This window comes from Fringilla coelebs (assembly GCF_963513975.1).
Source record: "Fringilla coelebs genome assembly, chromosome: 24".
In the NCBI taxonomy this organism is placed as follows: domain Eukaryota; kingdom Metazoa; phylum Chordata; class Aves; order Passeriformes; family Fringillidae; genus Fringilla; species Fringilla coelebs.
In genome coordinates, this window is record NC_140050.1 from 4,188,846 (window position 1) to 4,207,806 (window position 18,961).

Here is an 18,961-nt window from a genome sequence, read left to right on the forward strand (position 1 = left end):
AAACTGAGGGGAAAATGAGAGAGGGGGGAAAGGAGAGAAGTTGAAAGAAAATGAGATTGAGGGAGAAAAAGAGAAAAAACACGAGATAGTACAGGGAAAATAGAAACTGAGGGGGACATGAGGGAGACTGAGCAGAAAAGGAGAGATAATGAGGGGGGAATGAGAGAAACTGAAAGAAAATGAGGGAGACCAAGGGAAAAAAAGTGAAAGGAGCGAAACAGAAAGAAAAAGGAGGAACACCAAGGGAAAAATGGAAACTGAGAGAAAATGCGGGAGATTGATGGGAGAAATGAGGGACACTGAGAGGAAAAGGAAATAAATGGAAAGAAAATGAGAGAGAGTGTGAGCAATTGAAACGAGAGAGAGCAAAGGAAAAATAAGGGAGAACAAGGGACAATAAAAGACTGAGGGAAAACGGGGGAGAACAAGAGCAAATGAGAGAAACTGAGGGGAAACGAGAGATAGGCAGGAGGAAAAGAGGAGCGCTGAGGGAAAATGAAAGACAACGAGGGGGAAAATGAGACGGGGGAACGTGAGGGAGAGAAGGAGAGAAAAAAGGCGCAGGGAGGAGCGAGGCTGCGGAGAGCAAGGCGAGCCCTGCCCGGCCATCCTGCGCTATCGGGACCTGCGGCTTCCCTCGTTTGCCCTTGTTCCCACCTCATTCGTGTCGGGAATTAACACACCGTCGGGGAAACGTGGACCGAGGGCGGGATGGGAGGAGAAGGGGCGGGATGGCGCGGCCGGGAGCGCACGGCGAGGCCCACACGCCCGGTGCCTGTGTTGGCTGTGCACTAAGAGGAACAGAAGCGGGGACAGCACCGGGACGGCAGCCGGAGCGGAGCGGCCGCCACATCGCCCCACACGGGTCTGGGGGGGGCGGCCGGACCCCGCTCCCGCCCCCCGCCTGACCCACCGCGCCGGCCCCGCCCCCGGGCCCGCCCACCGCACAGCCCGCCCGCCGCTCATTGGTGGATAGGCCTGTCCATCACGGGGAGAAGGGCGGGGCCCCGCCCCGCGGCGTGCGGCGCGCGGGCATTGGCGGCGCGCGGGGGCCGCTGTGGCGGTTTCCGGTTCCGCGGGGCGGGCGCGGGGCTGGCGCTGCCTGTGAGTGACACACAATGAGGCGGGCGGCGGGGCCGTGAGGGGCCGCGACCGAGCAGGCGGCGGCCGAGGCGGTGGGGAGGGGGGTGGGGGGGACGGACAGAGCGGCTTCGCTCGTGGACTGAGCGGGGGAAGAGATTCTCTTCCCCCCCGCCCCGCCGACCGGGCAGCGAAACCGCCGCGGCGGCGGGAGCGAGCGAGCGGGGCCCGCGGCGCTGCTGTGCCCAGCCATGGACAATCAGGTGAGGGGAGCGGCCGCGCCGCGCTGCTGGAGGGGTGGGGCGGTGCCGCCCCCCCTCAGAGAGGGGGGTACATCGGGGAGGGACCCCCGGGAAGGGGCCCTGAATGGGCGGGGGGGCGCCCCTGTCCTCGGGAAGGGGGGGCTGGGTGGCATCGCCCCTCTTTGGGGGGCCATATCTCCTCCTCACACCCTCTTTGGGGGGCACACCTCTTCCCAACCCCTCATATTGGGGGGGTACATGTCCTCCCCACACCCTTTAAGGGGGGACACCTCCTCCCCATTCTCTTTGGGGGAGCACACCTCCTGCTCAATCGCTTTTGGGGGGCACATCTCCTCATCAGTCCTATTTGGGGGGCACACCTCCTCCTACCCACACCCTGTTGCGGGGGCACATCTCTTCTCCAATCCCGTTTGGGCGGCACACGTCCTCCTTACACCCCTTTGTGGGGGCACACCTCCTCCCTGCAACCCCCGTTTAGGGGGTACATTTCCTTTCCACACCCTTTTGGAGGATGCAGATCCCCTCAATCCATTTGGTGGGGGAGGTCACATCTCCTTCCCACCCCCCATTTGGGGAGCCTGCACGCCTTCTCCCCACTCCCCTTTTGGGGGATACATCTCCTTAATCCCATTTGGGGTGCACACCTCTTCCTTCCCTCACCTTTTTGCATAGGCACACCTCCTCCCCAGTCCCATTGGGGGGGGGGGGGGGGCACACCTCTTCCCCACCCCCCATTTGGGGGACACACCTCCTCCACACTCCCCATTGTGGCGGGGGGTACATGATCTCCCCAATCCCATTTAGGGGGGCACATCACACCCTTCATTTGATGGGGACTCCTCCTTCCCACTCCGCATTTGGGGGTCACACCCCCTCCCTAATCCCATTGAGGGGGGACACCTCCCCACAGCCTTCTGGGGGGGGATTCGGCCCTCTCCCCTCCGTGGGCGGCCGCTGCAGCCTCGCCCGCGGCGGGGGGTGTGAGCAGCATTTCCCGCAAATTCCTGCCTGGGATTATTGCCGGGGAGGGACGTGCCGGCGGGGTGACCCCCCCCGAGCCGCGCCGGGAAGGGTTAATGCCACCGGGAAGGGTTAATGCCACCCGGAGAGTCCCTGCGGGCCAAGGGGGTTCCAGGATGCGTGCGGGAAGTTTACCTGAGGTGATGTGGATGGGGAGCCTTTTGTGTGCGGGGAGCGGGTAACAGGTACCTCCCGGGCTGAGGTTCGGAACCAGCTCCGCTATCCTGGATAATCACCCGCAGGAGCGGGAATGGGAGCTGCTGATGGCTTTCAGGCAATTAGCACATCAAACAAAAACCAGAGCAGCCTTCAGAATGTTTATTGAGAAGTTGAAAGCAGGCTCCTTTGTATTATTACAAATTGTTTGAATAGGATCCTGATTTCCCTTTGTTGAGAGACACGCTTGGAAAAAAAAGGAAAAAACCCTCCATTTTCAGCGGAGCAACTTTGGATGCTGGTTATGTTGGGAGATCTTATTTTCAAATGTGTTTCAACTTCTGGCTTAATTCACAGCGATTGTTAATTGGAGCAGGGTGTGAGGAGTGCAGCAAGTACAACTTTCACTCTCAGTTAAACAGTTCTCTTTTATGTTTAATTTCGGTCTCTTCCACACAGCCCCATCTGGTTCTCAGCTCCAATTTCTCAGCCGTTTCAACTCGGAAAGGCAGATTTTGTAGCCTGACAGTCATTTGCACTTCTCAGGAGAGGGGTAGTAACTGGCAACAGTAGCAGGATTTAAAGGGTAATTACGGAATCGATAACGTGAGGCTGCGGCACAGACTGGCTCAGGGGATGTGAGCACTGTGGGAAGCATCCCAGATAAAGCAGGCCTGCAGGCACACTCCAATGTGAGCTGAGGATTTCGGCAGGCTGGCTCCATAATGCTTTTGCAGCGTTGGAGGGATTGCTGTGCTTGGAGAGAAGCACACCTTGCCTTTCTTCTCAGCCCTTAATGCGACATGAAAGAGCAGCCGGCCCTGGGCCTTGGTTCTTAGCGCAGAAGCGAGGTGGAGCTGCTGTAGATAAGCCTTAAGAACAGGAAAAAATGGCCTGCCAAGTGAACTTGCAGAGGAAGGTATCCCAAAGAAATGCTGTAGCAATAATGGTGAAGGAATTAATGAGATGAGTTTGTCCCCGAGCCTTAGGATTGATGTGTTGGATGGCTGGAGGTATTTTGCTGTAAAGATTTAAACTGCCTGAAAGAGTGTGTTAAGGCTTATGGTTGAAATTGGAACTGGACTGCAATTTGGGAGGTCAGGCTTTGATGCCTGGTGCTCTGCAGACCTCCTGTGAGAGCTTTTTACAAAGACAAGAGGGCTGAGATGGAGTCACTTGTGCTTTTCCAGCAAGTATTCACCATGCTCTGGAAAAAAATCTTGGGTTGGAGATGCAAAATGAGCATTAATTGTGATCACACTCCTTGCTGCAGTTTGTCAGGGGGAAAATAAGGGTGATACTTTCCCTAAACATTTGTCTGGAGCTCAGGAAGCTTTCTCTTTCCCTGCTCACGTCTAACATGCCCTTGGTTTGGCTCCAGGTCAGCATGTAATATAGGTAATGACAAATAATGCTGCCTCTCGCAATGGTAATTGGGACTTGCTAGGAAGAGCAAGACACTTATGTTCAAGCCTGAAGAATGGGGTAGGGACTAAAACCAGCCTCTTTTTCTATGAGCCTCCTGGTGCTGAAGCTGGATTTTGGTAGGTTTAGTTTGGAATCGCTGCTGCTGCTCTGGCTTGTGTAACAAATTTGCACAAAGTTGGGTACCTTGGGTGTTATTCTCTGTCTACAAACGTGGCTCTAAGATTTCCTTGATTTATCTTGTGTCTGAATCCCATTTGCCTTTTCTCTGTTACATCTGCTTAATTCATTTCCTTACTCCTGGCTGTGAAATCTGCAATACTGTGTGGATTTTCACCATTAATTTCATTTGGTTTTTAAGGCACTTAATGGGATTTTTGTGCTTGGAGCCTGATGTGGAATACACCTTCTCTGTCACTCAGTGGTCAGAGTAGGATTCAGGAGTGCAAATCAGAATTAGGTCAGTTTAGTGTTGGACATTGTACAGGCAGATATGTTAACTTGGTCTTTGAAAGTGAGATAATAAAATATATTTAGAACCATACAGGAAACATAATTTTCTTCTGGTGAGTGATATATTCTAGAGAATATCATAAACCACCAATTCATGATCTGATTTTTCCTGTTTCAAGATGAGTTTTCTGTCAGTGCTGTGAATTCTGTAAGCTGTGAACATCAAGTTCTGTCTCTGACACTTTCTAGAAATAAAGATTCCTCAATTAGGACTTTGCTGACAATTTAACTGATAAGTGAGGCAGAGAAACCGATCCCTCTTTTAGAGCTGCTTTCTCTGCAATGTTAATATTAGGAAGAAAATAGGTATGAAATGGTGCTGGGAGCTTTTTTTGTGGCAGCTTTGCCGTCCATAACAGCGGTTTGCAGCCTGAGGCCGATCCCCACATGGGGGCTGTTGTGTTCCCTGGGGGATGCGGTGCCTTCAGCACGGTTTTGCGTTCTCTCTGCTGAGGGTTTCGTGTTCTCTGCTGACGCTCCTGCCTCTGTCCCCACGCAGTGCACGGTGCAGGTGAAGCTGGAGCTGGGGCACCGGGCCCAGCTGCGCAAGAAGCCGACCACGGAAGGGTTCACCCATGACTGGATGGTGTTTGTGCGGGGCCCGGAGCAGTGCGACATCCAGCACTTCGTGGAGCGCGTCGTCTTCCGGCTGCACGAGAGCTTCCCAAAACCCAAGCGAGGTCAGAGGGGCTGGGCATGCTTTATCTCTGGGAAAGAGCATTTTGCAAGTTGAGGTTGTGTTGAACTGACACTTTTCTGTGAAATATCTCCTTAAAAAGGAGAGAAGTATCCATTGCGTGCACTCCAGCTTTAACCTTTCCCCACTGTGTTTGAGGAAGGTCAGGGAGAATGGGACCTTTCTTCTGCTGAAAGGGCAGGAGGTGAGCTGCTTTCTCCTCTTATTTAAGCATTAGTATGTGCAGGTTCTCAAGACACAAGTGACAGCAGAAGATAATTCATGTTACACAATGGGAAAGATGGGTTTGATTTGTTAGAATTCACCAGCAAAAGCTGGAAGCACATGAGAAATGCTCTAATACTGGGCTCAGATGTGTACTGGGTATGGAGAGTTTTGCAGATTCTTGCAATTTCTAGTCTCAGATGCCAGTTCAGGTAGCCTTAACCCAGCAGTAATCAATGCTGCCGTGGGGTGATGGTGTCTTTGCTGTACATTCCCCCTGCAAGCCCGGTGCAGTCATTGTGGTTGGGTTGGAGTGTTATTTTCTGACTTTGTTTTTTGTCTCTTTAGCAGAATGAACCTTATTCTTGGCATGGGCCGACAGGAGCTCATGAGGTTGAGGTGGAGGAGCAGGAATTGCCCTTCTCAGGGGCAGTGCAGTTACTTCTGTGTAGGATTGTGTAACTAGAGCTGCAGCATTAGTGCTTCAAGAAATACAAGCTGCCCCTGAGAATTGTTGTAATGTGCATTTTTGACAATACTGCTTCAGGAGCAGGACACTGAGGATGCCTTAGGACAGCCAGTGACATTGGGCATTTGTGGGAGTCCACAGTGGAAAGGAACTGAGAGGTGCCCAGCATTCACAAGGGTGTGACTCTGGTCTGTGTTTTGATAAAATCTCCTTCAAACTGGTCTGTTAAAACTGATAAGCAGGTGCAGGACTGAGCTGAAAGCTGATTTATAGAATAAAAATGCAACCTGTGGGTTACAGTTCTTGCCCTCTAGTGTAATTGATTTATTACAAATAACTGTGTTGGGATAGCACATAGCATCCTGGAATGGTTTGGATTGGAGGGACCCTCAAAGCCCATCCTATTCCACCCCTGCCATGGCAGGGACACCTCCCACTGTCCCAGGCTGCTCCCAGCCCTGTCCAGCCTGGCCTTGGGCACTGCCAGGGATCCAGGGGCAGCCCCAGCTGCTCTGGGCACCCTGTGCCAGGGCCTGCCACCCTGCCAGGGAACAATTCCTGCCCAATACCCCACCTATCCCTGCCCTCTGGCAGTATAAACCCCTGGCCTTTGCTCAGTCAGTTGCTGTATCATCTCCCTTTCCAGGGGTATTTTTTCCCAGTCAGTCCCTGGGTTTTCCATGCTTCCTTGAGCTTGCTCCTAATGCCACTGTGCCTTTGACCAAGGCGTGTCTGGGTTGTACCTCAATGCTGTGGCAAGTGCCTCTCCTAGTCCTCAGTTTATTTGAAGGGTTTTTTCAGATGGTGCCCTCTTGGAGCAGATCCTGGTGCTGAAGGTGGGCTCGTGCTGCTGGCAGATTGCTCTTGGAGCCCTTGGAATTTGTCAGAATAGAGTGGCAGAGAAACAAAGGCTCTTTGGCAGATAGGCTTAAGATTCCTGCTGCCATATTGGCACTGCTCTTTGGTTTGGGATTTTTCCCTCTAAATGACAGGGTTCTTATATGAAATTCAAGTTAAAGCAAGTCTAGAGGTTTTTGTTATTTTTAGGGATGCCCTTTTTTCTCAGTTGCATTTGGAGTGCTGCTTTCCAGCACCTTAATGATGGTAGAAGTGCTTAGAGCTGGGAGGGGATAATACAGCTACATTAAAGGAAAATAATTTGTGTGCTTTTAGGTTTGATGTACTGTTTCCTAATCATATTAATTACTTGGAATTCTTAAGAGAAACTCAAAAGATTTGCACTGAATTCATCTAATTACCTAATTGACTTTATTTACATATATTGTAGTGCATAAATTATATGCAAGTGCATCCGGTTCCTGAGAGGGAGAATATCTGTGTGGGTCTCATGTTTCTCCTGGCAGCTGCTGTGTGCTGCTACATCATGGCCAAAGAAATGATCCTGGAATCCTTCAAATTGGATATCCTGGAATGGATAACAGGGAGGATTCAGGAGCATGAACCCACACCAGATAGCGGGACAGGGGGAACTGAGGCAGGGACATGCAGATTAATTTCTGAGAAGCAATTAACTTTTCTAATTGCTGTTTCTGCACTAAGCAGCTCTGACCTTAACAGCAAAGTGGTTCACCTTCCTCCTTGTGTTTCCTTGTGTGTGAAATAAATAGCAGTGCTCACCTGCCCTTCAGGTTTGTTCACCTGTGGGGGAAGCAGCAGCCTGGAGCGTGGCTGTTACCCAACTGTGAGCATTGAGGAGTGCAGGGGAGTGTTTCAAGGAAAAAATAATCACCTGCTTGTGTGTGGCAGTGTTTTGATTCAGAAATATGGGCATCAAAGTAAAGTTTACCTTTCTGTGCTGTTCCACCTTTTGGGTCTTGGCCTTTCCTTGCCAGGCCCTTGGAACTGGCAGTTTGCATTGTTGTGGGCCTGCCCAGAAATGTAATTGTATCTGGGTGCACGGGAGGGGAAGGATCTCACTGAGACTCGGGCCTGCAGTGTTTTATGTTTCCGTTCCATGGGAGGAGCCAAGAACAGATTTCATGTTCTTAACTAAGCCTGTGGCCACCATCTTATTCTGTGTGGGTTTTTCCACAAAGGTCAGTGTTTTAACTGTGCCCTGAGTCGTCAGAGGCCCAGCTCTCCTCTTGCAGTTCCTTTTTGCCTCAGATAAAGTTGTGCTGAATTCCAAGCTCACATTTATTTGTTCTCTTTCAGTGTGCAAGGAGCCCCCCTACAAGGTGGAGGAGTCTGGCTACGCTGGCTTCATTATGCCCATTGAAGTGCACTTCAAAAACAAGGTAGAATCTGATTTCTGGTCTTCTAATTGTTTTGAGCTGTGCCAGAGCCTGAAACTGCCTGACAGAAAGACTCTAAATTATGTGACTGTTTTATGTGTGTGTTTTTTATTAGTCTAATAAATAGAATTTAACTGGGAGTTGGAAGCTCCTGCCAGACTTCAAAAGAAAGCTTTTGGCAGAAATGGAATTGGATAGAAAGGTGATACCAGGACAGTGGATGGTCCTGGAGATTCTGAGCAGAGATTGTGCCACTTGTAGCTTCTTTGGCATGGAGGCTATTAAAGCAATTTAAAATATTTTATGTACATATGGAAGTAAATAAACATAAGACGCTGATGCTATAAATATTTGTAAACACTGTGTTGATTCTCAATATATTAAAAAATCTGCTTTTGAATTTGCAAGCTTATTAAATTTGACTGTATAGGTATGAAATCTACAGAGGCCCAAGACAAACATTTGCATGTGTAGCACAAGTATTTAGAGCTGTCTTAAAGATATCCTTGTTCTTACTCAGTGCTCTTCCAGAAAGAAAACACTAAATATTTTAAGTCTTAAGATGCATTGCCAGCAAGTATATGAAAGTTAAAATTTGGATTTATTGCTTGCTTTAAGTCTACCACAGAGGTCACATGCTGTAGGTTATGAAAACAGGGAATTGGGCACTTGTGTTCATATTACCTCAGTTTTGGTTAAATTGTTTTGTTTAACATGAATAATGGATGTTTCTGGGTTTGATTACTGCTTAAATCATAAAATAAAAACTAATGTTTTGCTTATGATCCCTAAGAGGGAACTGAGGTAAACTAAACCAAAAATGTTGAGCCACATCCCTGTAATCTGTGCTCTCCCACCCCCTCAGTTCTCTGAACACCAGCCCTTACCCCAGGTGTGTTGACAGCAGACCACATGTAACAGCCTCATTCTATTTAGCTTCCTATCCTCTTCCCTGTCCCTCCCACAAACATCTGTCTGCTCTCCCCTTCTGTCCCCACTCCAGCCCAGGATGCTCTCCTGGCAGTGTCACCTTGTAAATAATCAGCGTTTTGGGCTGGGTTCTTGGCCTACCACATTGCTCTGACCCCACTTTATGGGTTGGAGGAATAATCCAGATAATTGGACTGGGCCACAGAAGACAGAGTGCCCTCCTAAACCTGGGAGTGTTTTGCCCACAAGTTGTTTTTTGGGTGACTAGAGTAAGCCAAAAGGCTGGGAAGAAGAATGGCAGGCAGGGGCTGGAGGGTGAATGTTGTTGATAAAAGAAGCTTTTTTGGCAAACACTGCAAACTGCTACTTGAGTGCAACAAAAACACCTCAAAAGCTTGCAAGTAGTTCTACTTCTGGTGGCTTTTCTGAGGTTTTAGATGGGAAGCAGAAAATTCTCCATCTGCACTAAATGTTGGCTTAAGTCAGGTTCAAGATCCTTTATACTCCTAACCAAAAAATGTGAACTTCTCCAGGCTGATTCCTTAGAAGTGGAGCCTCTAATGCCTGGGAGGGGTGAACTATGATTTAGTTCTACCCTTTCCTTTTATTTTCCCTTCCTTTCTTCACCCAGCCATTCCCCACTCTTCCCTTTTCCCTGCAGCCCTCCAATGGTTTCTTTCACAAATCCTCCGAGTTCCCTCATTTCTGTGTCTTTTCAGAGGTGCTCACATTTGCTGTGACTGCCATCTGCATTCCTGTGTTTTCTTTTTCCCTCTGTCCCTCATATTCCTGTGTTCCTCATGGAGTATGGAGCTGGCAGCTTTTCTGACTAGAACTTGCTTTCACACCCACTGGGGTCATCACTCCTCATTGTTTCTCCACACACGTGACTGCAGAGTTGTTCCCCAGCACTGAGCAGAGAGGTGGCTTTTATAAATAAGGGAAATAGGTGGGCTCTGTTCTCCCTGGAAACAATGGAAGGAGCTGTTAATTTAGGAGAAGGCTCTTTGTTTCTGACATTTTGGTCTTCAGAAACATGACAAATAAATAGGAGAACAGGTTGAGTTGCAGACTTGTTTTCAAATCTACAGATCTTCAAAACACTCATTTCTGCCCTGTTTTTTAGCTGCATGTTTTCTGGAGAAGTTCTTTTCCATTTTTAAGCTGATTAACAAATTGCTAATTAAGGAGTTTCAGGCAGCAGGTCTCATTATTTAATTGGGCCAAGGGGTGATTGAGGGAAAAGGTGGAAAAGGTTCCATCTTCCAGCACATCATTGGAACAAAGATGTGTTTTCAGATTCAGCCATGAGCTAACTTAGGATTGCAGGGAGCTCAGAAGCTGCTGCTGAGGGGGTGAGCAGGGACAGAGCCCAGGAAGGGCTGGAGCTGTGCCAGGGCTTGGCATGGAGCTCAGGGAAAGGTTCTTCCCCCCGAGGCTGCTGGGCACTGCCCAGGCTCCCCAGGGAATGGTGCCAAGGCTGCCAGAGCTGCAGGAGCTCTCAGGGCTGCTCAGGGTGGGGGTGTTGGGGTGCCTGTGCAGGGACAGGGGCTGCACTGATCATCCCTGAGGATCCCTCCCAGCTCAGGATATTCTGGGATTCTATGTGAAGAGTTGGGCTCCTCTGTCCACCTCTGCCAATTTTAAGAGTTCTGTCCATTTTCAGTAAGTGGAGTTGAAGGAAATGTAAGAGGTAAATACTTCCACAAGGACAGGAATGCAAAGACTTGGATATAGTAAAAATTAAAAAGATAGGGAAAGGGAACAAGGAGGAATGGCAAAGGTTTAGGATACAGTCTGTGTTCTCCTGAATTAAAGAAGGTGGTGTTAAAACACCAGATAAAGTCTTCATTACTTCAAGACCTCGTTCTCAATCTGATCTCTGTAAACCTGTTGACATTGGTGGGGATCAGCTGGTGTGAGTGCAGCAGATATTGTGAATTGATTACAGCATTTGGGACTCATCCTTGAGTAATTCTCTTCAAGTAGGTGGTATGGATTGGTTCTGGGATTGGGGTGAAAAGGCTCTTTGGAGGTGACTGGGCAGAGGAGCTGGGTGGGTTTTGAGGCCATATGTTCCTCACAATCTGACACATTTTTGTTGATGTGTGTCCTCAGCTGAAACCAGACTTGCAGAGGCTTTGGGATTTGTTTATTGATGCATGTTTAGCTTTGTGAAGGTGAAAAAAGATTTGAAGAGGGAGTGAGCCAGTCTGTGGAGATTGATCTTTGCTGTGGTTGGCTGGAATGGGTTTTTTTCCACAGTTTAAGCCTCCTTTCTTAGCCATTTCCTTTCCCTGTTCTGATTTGTTACTGGGATGACAAATGCTGGCTGTCAGAGCCCGTGTGCTCTTTGCTTTGGCTAAAGAAATACCAACCTGTGCTCTGGGAAGGAACAGCTTTACTAAGAACTGTTTTAATTAACTTCATCAGGGATTTTTTTTAACCAGCTTGGCATAAAATTGCCCATTGACTCTTTGTGTTGGAGGACTCCCTTTTTGTTACCATTGTGTGTGTTTGGAGCAGCAGACTCGGTGCCTTTTTGTCAGATGGGGAAGTGTCAGCAGAGTGTGAAAAAGGTGTAAGAGCCTGTTCTTATCCTCTGTGAACATTGCTGGCCTGTGTTTGTCCTTCTGCTGCAATCCAGCTCCTCCATGAGTAGTGCTTTCTCAGCGCTGGTATTTGAATTGCAGAATATAAATTGTGAATATTGCAGGGAGCCTGGGCAGCCGGGGGCTCTGAGCAGCCACAGCACTCGTGGTCTCCTTTAATGCTGGCAGAGCCTTTGCTGCTGTAACTGATCCTGAAAAACAAATGGCAGGGGCTCAGCAGGTTGATTGATAAAGCTTTTGGAAGTCGAGTTGGCTAATGACAGCAGATCATTTGGACTGGAAATGTTAGTGTGCTATTTTTGTTTTGAAATCCTTTGTGTTCCTGTAACGAGGGCTGCTGTGAGTGGCTTCTGGTGCTCGAATCGATACAAACCCGGTACAACAAATGCGTTGCTGTTTTTCTCCTGCTCTTCCCCTTCCCTCTCCCCCTCAATTTCAACAGTCTGGAGGCTTTTTTTTTCATTGTTGTCTCTAAATAAATCTCTTCTAGTGGTACACGTTGTAATCTGGAGGCTGTAATACAGGTCTGGCTTTGGTATTCATTCCCTGTGACATTTTTTGCATCCTAATCAAATTAGATCAATCCTCCCCACAAAGCTAAAGGTCTAGTAGATTTTCATGTTATTCTGATACAAGGCAGATGATATTAATGCAACATGGATAAGATGTTGTATTAAAGTCTCTTTAAAGATGCTACCTCCTAATTTTAGTGCTAGAGATAAAAGCCTTCCAGGATTTACATAATGGATACATGGAACTTGGGCTTTTCCTATTAGTGAGAAGGAGATAAGCAAAGAAAGCAGAGAAATGCGTTTGATTTTTTCCAGTGTGGTTCAAAAGAAAAATAAGCATATTTTACCCCTTCTGCAACCTTTGTAGAGGTGCTGTAGAAAACAAATAAAGAAATATTGGAAAAGGAGAGAATTATTTGTGTATCAGAGTAGGAACTCGGTGGAGACGTTGTAGGTGGGCTGCACATATGGCAGGGGAGGTGAAGCAGGATCAGCTACAACTGGTGTCAGGACTGTGCCATCAGGAAGGGACTGGCCTGGGAAATACTCCTGGGGAAGGCTGGGGCAAGTATTGGCCAGGGAAGTACTCCTAAGGAAGGTTGAAGAGCCTGTGTTTGCATGAGACAAATATTTGGTTTTACTAAAATTGCCATTTTGGGCAGGATGTGCACAGGTTTGAGGAGAGGAGGAATAGCTTTAGCCTGTTGGAGTTTACTCAGTGTGGCTGAAAGTTGGGGAAGGAGGAGTGAAACTTGTCCTTTTGTCTGCCCTTTGAGGGAAACATTTTAGGTCTGTCCTGTACCATCTTCTTCCCAAACCTGCAGCAATTCCTTTTGTCCTGCTGCTGTTGTCCAGGAAATCTTTACTTTTATATTTTTCTGTCAGAAATTAGGGTCGATTACCATTCTTTTATCTGAGCAGGGCCAAACCCTGGGCTCTGTCTGTTTGAGTAGCCATTCAGTGTGGCACATCCATGGGCACCTCCATATGCTAAAAAAAAATATATATATTTATATATATATTTGCAGTGTGTGGCAAGGCTGTGTTTGCAAAGACAGCAGCTTTATCAGCCATGCCAGCTTCATATCATGCATTTGTAGGAGTTAGTAGATTATTAAGTGCATGTCTTGGAGTAGTGAGTAGATAAAGAGATGTATTTACACTAATCTCTATTGTTTATACTGAAATAATTCTTGTACTCATTATATATATATTTATAATAAAAATATATTAGGAAAATCTGATTTTCAAGCAAAGTAATAAACGTCTGATGGAGCAAAGTCCTAAATGCTTAACCCTGGAGAATTTCCCAAAAGATAAGATTGATTCATGGATTCCTGAGTGGAACATAAGGCTGATTATTTCAAAATCTGAATATTGGGCTATTCTCTTTCCAATGCCCTGTCTGGAAGCTGCTCCAGGACCAGTCAGACGGGTTGGACCAGCCTGGGAAGGGGTTTCATTTCTCCAGATGTTCCGGATAAATGCCTCTGTCAGGCTGGATCTATGGCAAAAGGGAAGTGGTGTTAGATGTTATAGTTATTGAATAACCATGAGCCTGCTTCCTTGGTGTGCTAGATTTTTGTAGATAATTTTGTTTTATGGCTTTCTAAAAGTGATTTATGAGCTTTATGCACACGCTACCAGTGAAATTCTTTTGATTTGTGTTAAGTGGCAAAGGGCACACCCTGCCTTAAAAACAAGACAAGGAAATTTTAACAAAAGACTTTAAAAAATTCCTTCTCTTACGAAAAGTGCCAAAAGAACTTTAACCCATTACTTCAGAACTCAAAGGAAAAATAAAGCAGCTTCAGAGCTCATAACAGCTCAGTGGCAGGCGGTGCAGACAGGAAGCAGTAAAAATAAAACCTAATGTACCCAGCTCAGGAGATTGGAGGTGGAATAGGGGGATTCACTGGATGAAGGGAAGTTTACAGCAGCTGCAAATAAAAGCCCTGGCTTTGTGGTGCTCACTTGGAGTTTACTTCTCTGGCATCCTGGGATTTAAGGGGCAGATGCAAACTGAGGTTCTGAGGTGCCTTGCTGAGACATCCCTGCACCAGCTTAACCATTTCATGGCCAAATGAGCCACTGAATTTGAATTGGAACAATTCACATCTACCGGTTAGAAATAAACGTGAACCCCCCTTTTTAAAGCTTAAAGCTTATGGTCTTGAGAGCAGCAAAGTCTCTTCCCTTGTCAGTTTTTCTGTTTGACATCAGAAGGTGGAATTCTCTAAGAGCAAAGTTTAGCTTGTGTGTGTAGTTGCTGCTGAAGCAGGAGCGCATGAAGGGTGTGTAGGATTGTCTGAACCAAAGCTGGTAGGGTGAGAAAGAACCTACTGTGAGTTGCAGCAGGATGTGTGGATCCCAACATGTTATTGAGAAAGGCTTTGAAGTGTGGCACTGTGGACTCAGCCTGGCTTTTCATTTAAACTTAGAGGATGGGTAGGTCTGGGTCAATTGAGAGAGATTTTCCTTGGGTTTCTCCCCCCCACCCCCATTCTTCCCCTTGATGGTTGTTTGGGGGGAAGAACCTTTTAGGGAGGACCGGATGGATTAAGCTTTGGAGTGGCCTGAGCTGTAATCATTAGCTGGGCAGTGAGGGCAGTAAAGGAAAGAATGTTTATTTGCAGCTTTTTGCTTTAAGAGTTTTGTGGTGGTTCTTTTAGGAGTGCTGTAATCTCAGCTATTCACTGGGGGGGTGGGGGGCTCCTTATGGCCTGGGGGATACAAAGGAGATTTTAATGATCAGGGCACTCTGCTGGGGCTCATTCCCAGGGCAGTTGTGATCTCTGAGCTGGAGGATATCACATTAAAAAACTGCCTTAATTCTACAAAAATTCAACAGACACATGATAAATATTTTGGTGCTTGTGAAAAAAACACCAAAAAAGGGGATGTCCAAGGTGAGAGGGGAAGGGACCTGCTGCCTCTCTCCTGCTTGGAAAGCAAATGGGCAAATGACAAAGCAGAGCTGGTAATGGGATGGCAAAACATCTCCTGACCAAAGCCTGTGATTGCTGATAGAGCCAAGATTATTTACTCTGTTGTAAACCAGGGAAAGCATTTTAGAAGCCATTATTAGGCCACATTTGGATTTCTATTCATCCTTCATTTCAGTTTATTAGGCTTTGAGGGACCCTGTGCAGCTGCTGTTTGAACTGCAGCAAGCGCACACGCAGAGCTCGCTAATGATTCAGTTAATGAGAACAGGCATGGAAAACAGGCAAATGACAGGGCAGTGTATTTTGCAAGGATTTTTCTTTTTCCTCCCATGTATCTGTTTTAGTAAACTCCTTTCAGGAGTGTGTGGATTCCTCAGGACTTGCCCTAAAGAAGGTCTGAATACCTGGTGTTGGCAGCACTTTAATCTTAGACTCTGCTCTGTGTCTATTGATGCTTGACCCTGTTTGAGTGTGAGGATCCAAGACCTCAACTCCTAGATAAGCTCAGGGTACTGATTTTGATGTAAACCAGGTGTAGCCATCACCCTTTGCATTGTTAGAGGTGTAGTTTGTCCAAGGAATGGCCTCTGCAGCAAACAGCAGGAACCGGGGTGGTCTGAAGCTGTTTCAACCTATTTTCGGCAAATCTAATGGCTGGGGCTGGGAGCCTGCAGTGCCTGTTCCCATCCAACAATGCCACTGCACCAGGAAATGGAGCTGCTGGAAGGGAATTCTGGAAAAGACTGCTGTGCAGCTGCTCGGTGCTGCACAGGGAATGAGGCACATGGGATGCATTGATGGAAATGTGCAGGGCACTGCCGGCCTCGCTGGGCTTCCCAGCAGAGCCTCTCCTGCACATTGAATTTCCAGCTTGGAAATGCAAACTACAAGAAACACCAGGCAGTGTCCTGTCCATATTTGTAATACACAAGAAGAGTATTTGCAATTTTGGGGGTGGGGGGGAAAAAAGAGGGGGATTTCTTCCATTCTGTGCTGCAAACGCAGCAGGTGGAACAGAGGCAGTGAGGCGCAGATGATCCCCCCACTGCTCATACAAACTCTGGATTGCTTGGGTGAAAGTGCCCTTGGAAAGTTCAAAAGCCTGGGATATCTTCCCATTCAGCCCCTGAAATATGCATATTGAAAAGGATTTTACAAACCAAGCCATCCTTTTCCCATTGCCTTTAATCTTTTCTCGGTGCCTGCAGAGATCCTGGGAGTTCAGAAGTTGTTTCTTCTCTCAAAAAGGATTATGCTTTTCTTAATATTGATACTTAAGAGTTGGTTCCCAAAGGAGATAGGATCTGAATTTTGGTGGAAACAGTAGTGCATAAAGCTTGTGAATCTGCTTTTCTGGGGAGACTTGAACGGCTTTAAGCAGACAATTTTCAGTCAAAATCTGTGTCCATGCATTGCTTTTGCAGTGAGAAGCCTCATGCCTGACTTCCTGATGAACAATGTTAACCTCAAGCACAAATAGTTTAATTTCCAGCTCTCTGATCTCATGGTGAAAAACTCCATGAATGCAGCACTTGGTGGTTTATTTGGGATTTTCAGGAGTGACTGTTTGCATCCCCAGGCTTAGTGTGCTTGCCAAGCTTCTTCCAGTTTCCCAAAGCCTTTCTTGTTTTTAGGAGGAGCCCAAAAAGGTTTGTTTCACATATGACCTGTTCCTAAATCTGGAGGGGAACCCACCTGTGAACCACCTTCGTTGTGAGAAACTGACTTTCAACAACCCCACCAAGGAATTCAGGCGCAAACTCATCAGGGCTGGAGGGGTAAGTGCCCAGTTTGGGATCCTGAAAGGAATGGGCTTGTTTTGCTCTGAGGTTTCTTTAAGGCCAGCAGGCTTCAAGCAGTTTTCTACATTCATTTAAAAGATGACCCAGCCAGTTTTGACTCGTGGTTATAGAGCTGCAGCACTTGCAGCAGAACAAATCCTTTGTTGGTGTGTGATTGGTGACCCTTCTTTTGTCAATTTAAATGTGAGCATTAATATCAAAGCAGAAAACCCCTCTGGAAAGTGGGATCTGCTGTGGGTATTGCCTGGTGCCAGGAGCTGGGTCAGTACAGAAAAGCTCAAGGAAAGAGAGAGGCTTTCAAACCATTCCTTATTATTTTTTAAACTTAATAATTAGTGCTTCCTGGTCAATAAATGACCTCTAAATCTGGCATCAGCTACTTGTGGCTTAGATAATAAAAAAAATTAATGAAAAATTGGACAATACAGAGTGAAAACAGGTGTGGGGGGAGGGAAAGAAGATGTTCTCTAGAAGGCCCAGTAGAGTATGGATTGCTGCAGTAACTGAACCCTTCCATCTGGGAAGGTGATGCGTAGTGATAGACTAAAAGATGATCCTCAAAGAACTGCAGGATCTGGGCAAATCAGTCCAAGCCACAAAGTGCAAGAAATTTTTAATGAAGCAGAGGATGTCAAGGCCAGGTTGGACAGGGCTTGGAGCAGTCTGGGATAGTGAGAGGGCATGGAATAAGATGAGCTTTAAGGCCCTTTCCAATCCAGATCACTCCATGATTGCTGTTCCACTGTGTGACAATGCTTTCCTGTATTGGGCAGAGAGAGGAAGGTGCTCATTTCAGCCCTAGGATGGCTGGAACATCATCTGCTCTCTAGGATTTTCACAGTATGGTATTTTAGTCCTTGTGTACTGAGGTGTTTCAGCTGTTAATCACTTTTGATACCCTTTCTCTGGTGGCAGTTTTTCACAGAATTATCCTGACAATTTAGGGAAGGTAAGAAAGAAATTGTTCCATGGAGCTCGGTGCTTGGTGTTAAGATTTTGTGAAGGGAGAGACCCAAACCCTGTTTTTTTCCTTTTTCTCTTTAAACAGTGAATTCAGCTTTTCCTAAACCAAGGAAATCTTGCTCATTCCTTCCAGATTTATCTCCCTAGCCTTTTTCAGGGGAAGAGCATTTGCAGCAGAACACACAGTTCTTGTCCAGAGCTTTATTGCCTGCCTGTGCTCAGAATATTGGCATTCCCTTTGGGAAAGACACTCGATATTGCATTGCTGCCTTTCAGTTTTGTGGGTTTAATATTCTGTATTTGAGGAGTTGCCTTGAAACTGAGCATTCCATAGACAATATCTTTTTATGGCCTTTAAGCAGGCGAGGAAAAAAACATTGAAAAGATGAATAATAGTGTGTTAATTGAGCGAGTGGCTTAACATAATCATGTGTTAATAGTTAATAGTCCGTGAGACTTTGTGCAGACATAATTTCCCTCCTCTTTATTCCCAGGTAATGGTGATGCCAGAAGGAGCAGAAACTGTTTCAAGGCCAAGTCCTGATTATCCAATGCTGCCCACGATACCTCTCTCTGCCTTCTCTGATCCCAAGAAGACCAAACCCTCCCATGGGTCAAAGGTCAGTGCAGCACATGTTTGGGTCAGCCTGAGGTGAGGGAGTCTTTCAGGCCAGGCTGCTGAGAGCTTGTTCAGCAGCTGTTCCTGGCTGCTGCTAATTCTGAACCTCCTTGTACTCTGCAGTTCAGTAGTTAATGGTCTGGAACTTCCCAGCCTCTAGGAGGCTTTTTTATGATCTGATAGACTTCTCTCCAGGGAAGTTTTGAAAAGAAAATTAAATGTGCCAGACTGGGATTTTTTGGTGAATCGTATCGTCCTTAAAGGCAGATGAAATCCTCTCTGATGGTTCTGGTTGTGTCCCTGATGCTGAGGATGGATTCTGGGGCTTTCTCACTGTCTGCCATGCCCAGCTGCACTCCAAGGCCCTGCACCCCTTGGCAGGAAGGCTGAGTGGAAAGTCAGCCCTTCCTCTGTCCTCGGGGCAGTGCTGGGAGAACATCAAACACGCTTCACTTGGTCCAGTGGGTGCTTTCCAGACTGGGTGTTTGTGTCC

The 18,961-nt window shown here is 47.2% G+C and overlaps 1 protein-coding gene across 1 annotated transcript in view; it reads left to right on the forward strand.

The window, feature by feature from the left end:
* Positions 1 to 1,206: 1,206 nt before the first annotated feature.
* Positions 1,207 to 18,961, forward strand: part of MLLT1 (MLLT1 super elongation complex subunit) — a 31,569-nt gene continuing 13,814 nt past the window's right edge. The window contains exons 1-5 of the mRNA XM_084220913.1: positions 1,207 to 1,343; positions 4,957 to 5,137; positions 8,003 to 8,085; positions 16,719 to 16,862; positions 18,344 to 18,469. Coding sequence (XP_084077039.1) covers positions 1,332 to 1,343; positions 4,957 to 5,137; positions 8,003 to 8,085; positions 16,719 to 16,862; positions 18,344 to 18,469 — 546 coding nt within the window. The 5' untranslated portion in view covers positions 1,207 to 1,331. The remainder of the gene's footprint in view (positions 1,344 to 4,956; positions 5,138 to 8,002; positions 8,086 to 16,718; positions 16,863 to 18,343; positions 18,470 to 18,961) is intronic.